Source organism: Rhopilema esculentum, chromosome 9 (assembly GCF_057945365.1).
Source record: "Rhopilema esculentum isolate cy_ngs chromosome 9, ASM5794536v1, whole genome shotgun sequence".
Taxonomy (NCBI): Eukaryota; Metazoa; Cnidaria; class Scyphozoa; order Rhizostomeae; family Rhizostomatidae; genus Rhopilema; species Rhopilema esculentum.
In genome coordinates, this window is record NC_142823.1 from 12,858,898 (window position 1) to 12,870,081 (window position 11,184).

The 11,184-nt window shown below is 38.0% G+C and overlaps 1 protein-coding gene across 1 annotated transcript in view; it reads right to left on the reverse strand.

Moving 5' to 3' along the window:
- LOC135694060 (52 kDa repressor of the inhibitor of the protein kinase-like) overlaps positions 1-10,635 on the reverse strand; it is a 31,968-nt gene extending 21,333 nt beyond the window's left edge. Inside the window, exon 1 of the mRNA XM_089109966.1 lies at positions 117-10,635. Coding sequence (XP_088966092.1) covers positions 8,101-9,969 — 1,869 coding nt within the window. The 5' untranslated portion in view covers positions 9,970-10,635 and the 3' untranslated portion in view covers positions 117-8,100. The remainder of the gene's footprint in view (positions 1-116) is intronic.
- Positions 10,636-11,184: the final 549 nt, after the last annotated feature.

Below are 11,184 nucleotides of genomic sequence, written 5' to 3' on the forward strand. Positions count from 1 at the left end.
CGTTTAGCCTGTGGATCAAATTTTATTTTCAATATTTTCCAAGACCCCAAAAGTATTCAAAAACAGCCTTCAATAAGAAAAAAGATATTTCAGATAATTTCAAATTTATGTTTTACCTTTTGACCATGATCTAGTATTTGTTTGGGTTCCTTTAAAGTGCCAATAAACCAGGGTCTGTGTGCTCAGATTAGCTGCAGGGTAGGGCTCGTTTGAAATGACTGTAATTGGGTGGATGAATCACACATCTGTCTGTCAATACCGATTTCACTCTCTGAAATTTGTGATCCAACTTGTGCATCGGCAGTTGACTTTGTTCCATAAGATTGACCAAGCGATTGACTGTGGTTGTTTGTAACATATCAGATACCAACTATGGAAAAATTAGCTTGCATATTTAAAATAGACAGATTATTATTTTGAAAAAACAAACAATGTTAAACATGTAAGACCTGATTTTATAAACTGAAAACGTGCTTAAAAAGTAATCCCTTTGCACTAGATTTCTCCTATTAATTATTTGAATGATATTTTGCTAACAGCAACTCACAAGGCCTCTGGAAGAGAATCGTTTCATTTGACACTGACAAGTCAGGTAAAATAACTAAATTTAAACAATGGTGCATTTCTCATGTAAACAGCTCAAATTTTCATGAAACACTAATGATGGATTGGCAAGAAGCACTCTGTTATTGTTGCTACGTTTTTTTACACATGCATGGTACAGATACATTGCATTACAACAGTCATGAAAATAAAAAAAACAAAATTGATTTACCTCTAATCTCCGACGTTTTTTATAGGCCCCATATCTTTTCTTTGAGCTACGCTTCTTGGGACTGATATTGCAAACAAACTTAGACTAAAGCTTTGACTGAAAGACAGTATTCTTTCTCTTGAATGTTTGTTTCCTTTGACTTGACCACTCGATTTCAGCAACCCTCTATCAAATATCGTTGGAACAGCATCTTTTTTCAGTTTGATTTGTTTCTCACCAGCCAAATCAAGAGACTCTACAACATGTCAGCTTACCTCAAATTGGTCATCCTCGAAATGTTTCTCGCAAAGCCTTGAATGATCCTTAACAACAAAGTTTTCCAGGCGCATATTTTGCACCCACAATGGACGGTACACCAGGTCTTTTAGAAAACTAAAAAACCTTATTCTTCTTTCTGGATGGGTACAAGAAGAGGCATTTACCTTGTCAGACCTTTTTATACTGTCCTCGAAACAGTTATACGCATTGCAGTGTAGTATTTTGCTGAAATTTGCAGCTGATTGCTACCTGCAATTTATGCAGATTATATAGGCCCACATTGCGTGCAGGAAAACCAGTGATGACATATGACATCACAATGGCCACATGGATTCTCGAAAACGATGGAAAACGATAATTGTCCTGCAGAAGAAATTTGAATTATCAGCTCAATTACTCGGAAAATATCATAGAAATACAAAAAATAACATCACGATCGTGTTAAGGACAACAAGTACCAGTACCTGTACAAAAAATAAAAATATTCCGCCATTCTCCTTTAAGGGCACCATTTTGCCAAGAGGCTCTTCCTCTTCAAACAATACAAAGATCCATATTTTTTGTTGCACCTCCTCTTAAAGTAAATTTCCAGAAAACAAAGACTATTACGTTCCTTTACTACAAATGTCAGAAGATGCTTTAAAAACTGGAAGGATCAAGCCAGGTAAATCAAAATGTTGAGCAAACGATTACAATAGACAAGAGCCTGTAAGAGCTTCCAAGCGCACGCAGATGAAAATAGATGCCATTGCCTTTAAAAAAACTAAACTTGATGATTTGGCATCTTCTTCCCAGGCTTTCACAAGGGTTTCTTCCGAAAGCAAGATGGTTGACAGCTCAAAAATGGACGTTTGACGTCTTCCTTCACTTCCAGAAGCTTTCTCCGCCTCTTCCTGTCCTCAAAATGACATCGGAAATTTTTACCAATCGTGCTTTTTCCTTTGGGATCAAGTGAAGTATGATCTTCTGAACAATATTTGAAAACCTGGAAAGGACTTTCATTTCCCTGTCAATTCCTTGGGGTGTCGATTTCAGCATTTTTGGTTGCAACAGTATCCATGGCTTGCGTATTCCTACATGTTAGATGGGGCATTTTGCATTAATTGTGTTATGTTTGGTGGTCAAAACACACACAACGCTTCAAAGCTTAGGCATTCTTTTGAAAAGCCTTTTAAGAACTGGTCGAAGGCCTTGAAGAAGCTTAATGACCATGATGAAAAGTCCCCTATTCATAAGACAACAACATAATTTCGTTTAAGAATGCAAAATAAAATGAGCTCTGTTGACGTCCAGCTGAATCATGCTGTTTCCAAGCAGGTTTAAAAAAATTGGGAAAAACCCAAGCCAATAGTTGGAGCAATTCTCTTATTGGTAAGGCAGGCCATGGCTTTAAGAGGACACAGGAATGATTCTGATTTCTATGAAGTGGATTCAAACAATCCTGGAAACTTGCAAGAAATTTTGTCGTTTTTCAACTTAATTTTCAGGACCACTTTTTGAATGCTCCTGGGAACACAACCTATCGGTCCAAAACTACCCCAAAATGAATTATAGCAATTTGTGGTGGTGCTGTACAAAAGTCTTTGGTGAACGAAATACAGCAGGCAAAGTATTTTTCAGTACTAGCTGACGAGGCAGCTCATGTCAGCAATGTGGAGCAAATGTCTAAACATGTTCGTTTTGTTGATGGTACATCTACAATTCAAGAGAAATTTTTAGGATTTACAGAGTGTAATGAAGGTCTAACTGGCCAGGCAATAGCAAAGAAAATCAAAGAGAAGTTAGAGGAGCTTGGCTTGCCTATTGCTAACTGTAGAGGGCAGGGATATGATGGCGCAGCAAACATGTCAGGAAAATGCTCTGGTGCAACAGTTAACATACAACAAGATTAACCCAAAGCTATCTATGTCCATTGTCGATCACATGTTTTGAATCTATGTATAGAGTGAGCTTGTCAAATTCAAATGGTTAAAAATATGATGGGGTACGTACGAGTCGTGTCTGAATTTTTTAATGTAAACCAAAAAGGATATACATTGCTTTGCGACAAAATAAAATCTTTGTTTCCTCAATCTCACCATAGCCATCTGATTGATGAATGCCGCACAAGGTGGGTTGCATGAATTGATGGTCTTGAGGTTTTTGTTGAGCTTTTCTGGGCAATTGTTGAGGCACTGGCTGAAGTTAAAGATAACTTCGAAGGAACGTGGAGCTAAGATTCATGTAGGGGTTTTTTTAAGGATCTATTTCATTCCAGTTTATTGTAACACTCGTTGTTGTCTATCATTGTCTTGCACTTACAAGACCATTAACCAAACAACTACAAGCTACTGATTACGATGTTGTGAAATGTGTCAAAAAGGTGAAATTTCTGCCAGACAATGTTTGCGGATTTCTTCTTGACATTCCTGCGGCATTTCATCTTGATGATCAATGTTAGGCCAATTTTAGAGATCGTCTTTAAACAATTTGCGACCTGAATGCCAGAGATCATTCATTTGCAATTTTCTGACATCATATTTGCGAATAGGAACATCTGCAGGATTCTCCTTCCCGGGGCAGTATGACCAGAGGTAAGTATTGACAAATTTTATAATTTCTTGCGCACGGTTTTCAACAAATATCTTCGCTTCCTTTCCTTTTCCCTGTATCCAATAGCGTGCTGAAGTGAAATCCGTCCAACATTTGACAACTTTAGTTTAAACAATAGGATTTAGTGATTTTTTCACAGAATCGATTGATCGTGCAAGAGGTAGACCAGCTAGCAGCTCTAGCCTTGGAATGTTATGGAGTCACATCATGGACAAAATAACAAACAATAGATTGTATCATGATACGTGGATCATACTGTCAGATACCTGTGATTCATTCTGTTACGTCACGGCACAGCTTGAAAAGTTTGATGAGTCAATTTATGGCATCATCCCACGATCTACAAATCATAACATGATTGATAATGTGATTTGTAGACTGTCCCGTCAAATCAACAATCGTCTATTAAACCAGGGGTCATCACCTGCTTTTATGGTTTCAGGTTAGAAACAAACGGAAGTGCTTATTGCAGAGATTGTATGCTTTGCACTGCTCTCCACAGGAACTGTTTTCTTTCAAAATGGCTCCAAATGTTTCAGCAGATGTAAGTTCCAGAGAAAATGTGTTTACTTATATTTCGTCTCAGTTACAAAAACCCTTGAGAGATTTGGAGGACACTTCCTCAATCGACAGTAATATTTTTGATTACGTCTGTTACCAACTGGAACAAGTCATTGCTACTTGCCTTCAGAGTAATGAAACTTTGGATATTTCATTCCAGACAGTTGCATTTCGGCTTTAGTTTCTGCACATGATATTTTAAGAGATGAACACATTGAAATTAAAAATAATTCTGAGTTGGTTATGAGGCTTTTAAAAGAGCTTCCGAATTGTGGAATAAGATGAATGAAAGGATTTTTAACTGCAAAAAGGTATAAAGTACAGTGGCGGAGAATTCCCTATGCTATGTGGTCTGTGGACACCAAAAGAATGTTGCTATGAAAAACTCAGCTAAACGTTGTAAGCAGGAGATGTTACTAGGTCCACAATTCTCTTGTGAGGCTTTTAAAAGAGCTTCCGAATTGTGGAATAAGATGAATGAAAGGATTTTTAACTGCAAAAAGGTATAAAGTACAGTGGCGGAGAATTCGCTATGCTATGTGGTCTGTGGACACCAAAAGAATGTTGCTACGAAAAACTCAGCTAAACGTTGTAAGCAGGAGATGTTACTAGGTCCACAATTCTCTTGTGAGGCTTTTAAAAGAGCTTCCGAATTGTGGAATAAGATGAATGAAAGGATTTTTAACTGCAAAAAGGTATAAAGTACAGTGGCGGAGAATTCGCTATGCTATGTGGTCTGTGGACACCAAAAGAATGTTGCTACGAAAAACTCAGCTAAACGTTGTAAGCAGGAGATGTTACTAGGTCCACAATTCTCTTGCTCTGTGGCACATAGATGGGAACCACAAGCTAATTCGATGGAGGTTTGTAGTTCATGGCTGTGTAGATAGTTTTTCGAGCAAGATGATGTTTCTCCAGTATTCAACTAATAACTGTGCAGAAACAGTATTGGAGCTTTTTCTTGGTGCAGGTGATAAATAAGGATGGCTGTCTAGAGTGAGGGGGGATCAAGGAGTTGAAAACGTAGAAGTTGTCTTTCACAAAAATAAACTTAGACCTAGCTAACACTGATTTCTACTCGGTGTAAAAATATTGGAAACTCTCGTTTCAGGACAGACTCTTTTTGAAGCAAAAGCAGTTTTTCTGCTGTAGACAATTCCAGTATTATTTCGATTTTAGTAGACTTGCATTTGGGTAAATGATACTTTAGTGTCCGGTGCTTTTTTTCTAAATTCCCTACACTGCCATATTTGTTATGCTCTCTTTGCGAAATCCTTCTGACAGTCGAAAAAAAGTTTATGGGACTGCCAACAAACAAAAATGAAGTTGCACGAATCAATAGGGGTTAAAGGAGACCAGCAAAGACCGGGAAAGTACAATTTCCTCCTCAGGAACCTTGTTTGGTTTTTTCACTTGCAGAATGGCAAATAATAGAGTTTTTTATTTTCCTAGGCTGTTCAGTTACATAAGCTACAGACAATTTGTTAGATGGTTGTGGCATCTTTTAGGGAAACATCAGAGGAGGATACTACCACCCTGTGTTGTCAACAAGATTCGCTGTGCCTTTCCTTCTGATGAATTTACTGGTTTCAAATATCCTGAAATATCTTGAATTGTTTTTATAATCCTTATTGATATATAGATATAAAAAAATTTGTCATGGCATTTCATCCGCTTAATATCAACAGAAAATGTGTAAAAATATTAATCAGCTTTCCATCCAATTATTTTCTTGGTCTCTTTGTTTCTTGTTTCTGCTCAGAAATTTTTTCTATTCTCTTCTTGCGTCTCATCTGTTGTGGCCCCTCATAGCTGTCATCTTTTTCAGATATTCCCAAAACTGATTTATTGTCAGATACTTTCATGAATCCGGTTTTATGTTGTTTCACAACTTCGTCCTTACCCTCTTTCTCAATATTCTCTGTCAAATGCCCTGGTGTAGATACAGAAAGTTGTGCAACTTTTGTCAAAGATTCTGAATAACTGCTGACTTTCAAGCGCCTCCTTACACTCATGTGCAGTAGTTCAGTGACATATCCTTAAAAAAATCAAAGAATTATATTTACTTGGATCATGAAATCAATGCTGATAAGTGGCTTTAGACCTGAACAGTTTCACAAATATTGATGGACTTAGATACGAAAGTTCTGATCATATGTTGGCTTTGTCTTCACAGGTTTGGCTACAGCTCCTTTCTTGTATTTGGGATAGGAAATCTTCCATCTCTCCTTACCCTGCTTTGTCATAGCTTGCGTTTTAATTGCATTTTCATTCAAATGTAAGGCTGCCGAGAATAATTTTTATGGGAAGAGAAGGTGAAGATTCCGGTCACAAAAAAGCATATTTTTCTATTTGTTTTTTTATTGCATCAAAGGTTCTAATATAAACTGTTAATAGATTTAGCAAATATAAGGCTATATTGCAAGTAATAATTAAGTAGGAATATTATTGCTAGAGTGCTACCTTGCTTTCATTGCCAAATATGAAAAATGTGTGCGTGCTTTTTGGTGTGAAATATGTTTTTCTATTTGTTTTTTATTGCATCAAAGGTTCTAATATAAACTGTTAATAGATTTAGCAAATATAAGGCTATATTGCAAGTAATAATTAAGTAGGAATATTATTGTTACAGTGCTACCTTGCTTTCATTGCCAAATATGAAAAATGTGTGCGTGCTTTTTGGTGTGAAATATGTTTTTCTATTTGTTTTTTATTGCATCAAAGGTTCTAATATAAACTGTTAATAGATTTAGCAAATATAAGGCTATATTGCAAGTAATAATTAAGTAGGAATATTATTGTTACAGTGCTACCTTGCTTTCATTGCCAAATATGAAAAATGTGTGCTTTTTGGTGGAAATTGTATGACAGCGTTGTGGAATGACTACAAGGCACTTGTCTGTTGCAGTGGTGACAGCTTCTTTATATCATTAACAAGTTGCTTTTTGCAAATGACAGCCTTTAGCTCTTTGTAACCCTTGCTTCCTAGAACAGAACAATGAAAATATATTTTGATATTGCAGTAACCAAGAAGAACAGAAGATACTTCGCCTCGCATTACATGAATATGGTTGTAGGGCCTACTAATGATAACTCTATAAAGCCAGGGGCGGATCCAGCTCAAATTTTGAGGGGTGCTTAAGTTTTTTGCAGTTGAGGCAAGACGCCACGCCCTTTTCAGTTGCCAGGTAACGCCCTTTTCAGTTGCCAGGTAACGCCCTATGGCCTTACTTAAGAAATTTTACTCGATCGGTTGAAGTCTCAATAACTACCAAGAAAACTACATAGAAATCCATTTACATTCTGATATCATAAAAACCAATTTATCAAACACAAAATATCTTCATCAAATTATTAACGATTTAATGAGCAACTATCGCATACAACTTTGACGAGTCAAACTTAGGATTTCTGAAACAATGAAAACCTAAATGTTTAATGAGCAACGAACGAACGCCACTTTGATGGGTCAAATTCAGGGTATCTCAAACAACGACAACTAAAATGTTTAAATGAGCAACAAGCGCAGACGACTTTGATGGGTAATAATCAGGGTATCTCAATCAACGACAACTAAAATGTTTATTTGAGCAACAAACGCAGACCACATTGATGGGTCAAATTCTGGGTATCTTAAACAACGAAAACTCAAATGAATAGATGAGCAACAATCGAAGACCACCACGATGAATGGAAGTCATAATAGCTCGATGAAAAACAACGCAGACCATATGGCTGGTCAGCAACGATTCAGATTTTGAATGCCCCAAAAGCACAAAAATTGAACTAGAAACTAATGTAGACCAGTTAGGTGAGTTAAAGCCAAAGTAAAGAAAACAGCAACTGATGTTGAAAGCAGAAACAGCCTTAGATAGGTCAGAGCCAGTAGCTTGCAGTATGTACTTTGCTGGTACTTATTCACAGTCAGGATCTGTGTTTAATATGTCAATCAACTTCATCCGTCTAGGATGCCTTCTTGCAAAACAATCAATTATCTCATCAGTATTGATCCTGACTCCTCTATGAACGCATAGCAGAGCTAGCCCATTGCATCTTTGTTGCAACATGGTGTTTCGAAGGTATGTCTTTAGCCTGCGAAGAACAGAAATAGACCTCTCGCAAGTGCATGTTGTTACTGGCAATGTCGCTAGGATCTGGAAACAAGCATATATATTTGGGAATGTTAATTTGTCAATTTTCGAAAGAAGTGCAGATAATGTTGATGGGATGTTTTTTGAGGATTGCCAATGGTCTTTCCACATCATCAGTTCGGTCTTGATATATCTTGGCTCAGGAAGATCACTGATATAAAGATCGAGAAAAGAGCCGAATCTGTTTTCCCACTCAGGAGAAGCTGCAATCATATTCGGCATACCATAAAATCCGTCTAAAACCGACATGTTTCTATCAGAGAAACGAGCTTCCATTTGGCCTGACAAGTGATCCAAGAAAGGGATTGAGACATTTCGTTTATAATATTGAGAGACTGATTCAGAAGGAGCATTAGACCGGTTAACTTGCGTTAGAACAGTGCAAGGCATCGCAGTAAAAATGGAGTTTGATTCAGCAATAGATGCTGCCTCGTCATACCAGCCTAGATAAATATCATCAATTTCAGATCGTAAGCGATGTAGAGAGGTACACGTCAACGAAATCTTCTCTTTTGCAGCAACAACATCAAACGAGACCTTTTGAAATTGTTTAGTGAGAGGCCTGGTAATTTCAAGACAGCGTGAAACAACGACAAGTAACAATATGAACTGAAAAGATGTTGTTGAATAGAACAAACCACTCGCGTCACGGACCAAATCAGAATTCCACGATTTGTCTAAATTTAGCATGATAGTTTCGAGAGACCTTACAACGGCATCATAGAGCTCCAGAAATACATCTAGCCCATCAATTCTCTCGACCCACCTTGTCCGGCAAACATCGATGAGGTGGCTGCGACGCGAAGTAGGAAGCACCTCTCTGATGACTTTCTTCAGGATTTCAAATCGTGTAGTGCTTGAATTGAAAAATTCTGTGACAACACGCACATGCCCCATCATGTTTCTGACAACCTGAATCTTACAAGCGGAGGCTACGCAAAGATTTAGCACATGCGATCCACAATGAGTGTAAGGAGCATTAGGATATGACTGGCATATCCTAGCAGCAGCTCCAGAGCATTTGCCTGCCATGTAGCCAGCACCGTCATACCCCTGGCCACGACAAAGGTTCATGTCTAAACCAAAACCTTCAACAGCCTGAAGAATTGTATTGGCTATATCTTTGCCTTTCATGCCTCCAAAACAGAGAATAAAGCCCATAAACTCTTCGCGAATTTTTGCCTGATTGTCAACAAACCGGATGACGAGGGGCATCTGTTCAATATTACTAATATCTGCTGCCTCATCAGCAAGAACCGAAAAGAACCTAGCTTCATGAACCTCTGACCGAAGCTTAGAAATGATAAACTCGCCACAGATGTTGATTAGCTCGTTTTGAGTAGTTTTAGATCTGTATGTCATGTTTTTGGGGGCATTCGTCATTTGCTCGTTAAATGCTTCATTGTTACCACAGCGGACGAGAAATTTCAACAATTCTTGCAAAATACCAGGATTATGTGAATTGTCATCGTAATGAGCAGAATCGCCCCTGTGACCCCGAAACGAAATATTTTGACGTCCAAAAAGCATAATACCTTCCACAATCGGAAATAGCTTGGCCCGATTCTTTCTTATTTGTTCATCAACTAAAGCATTGAGTTGTTGATCAATGGGCTTGCATTTTTGCTCCATAACGAGACAAAATTGAGTTGCTCTGAGTGTGGCAGAACGGTGAACATTTGATTTTGCAGCATGGTCGCGGAACTTTTGCAAAGCTTTTGACCACGCAGTGAGTGGTGATGTAAATAAGTGGTCAAGCTTGTTTTCCCCATGCTGACTTTTCTCAGGAATGCCAAAAACTAAGCAGTTGATGCAAAAGGCACCATCAACATGTTTGGAGTAAGCAAGCCACGGAAACTCTGCAAGCCATTTGTGTTGAAACTTACGATGTATAGAATTGACAGGAAATAGATAGCCAGGCTCAGGTTTCCAGTGATTTTGAAGGACCTCATCTTTCTGCTCATTATTCAAACTTTTACAATATTTGAAGCATTCACCAACATCAACTTGAAAAGGAACAGTAAAAGAGTTCAATGTTATTTGATCCTTCTCTGGGGGCGTGTCAAGAGAAGTTTGAGAAACAAAAGTGTCTGAGGACGAATACTCTTGCTGAGGTCTAACTAATTCTGAAGGGAAATCAGCTGATAGACCTTTTACTTTGAAGTTCTCCAGGGTTGACTGTTTTCTCCTTTTAAATGGAGGACCTGGGGCATCTTGAACTTTGCTGTTTGGTAGGCTGAGAGGTGGTATTAGAAGCACAGAAGTGGCTTCTTCGATGGAACGGCAGGCTTCCCGTTGTGATTCTCAACAATTCATGAGTCGCTGAACGTATGACACGTGATAAAGTCTAATTCAAGTAAGAAAACCAAACTGGGGGATAACTTGTTTCCTTTACTCTTAATTTGAAAACAAATGGCTCAACCAAAGTCTGATTTGATACTGACGAATGATAAAGGTAGAAGGAAAGAAGGCAGATAATAATTCCTGGTTTTTCTACATTGTGCGCGTTTCTGCATGCCTAAATTTGAGTCGTTCCAAAAGGGGTAATGGCCTAAGTTTTTCACCAAGAAAAGTAGCCTGTAGTAATGTTGCTTGTGCAGAAAGAGAGAAAAGCTGATAAGACTGTCTTTACACAAGCATGTAGATTATACAGCGAAGAATGTGCTTGTAGTACGTTTATTTTATTAGGAAGGCTCTGGTATCTGGCTAAAAGTCTTGTGTACTTTGGAAATGTTGAAAACATACATTTGATATCTGGGAAGGGACAGTTTGACATTGCTTTGACAAAGAAAAGCCTGTTGTCTGGACCAATCCATCAGTAACTATGGGTTGTGAAGATGATGTTTG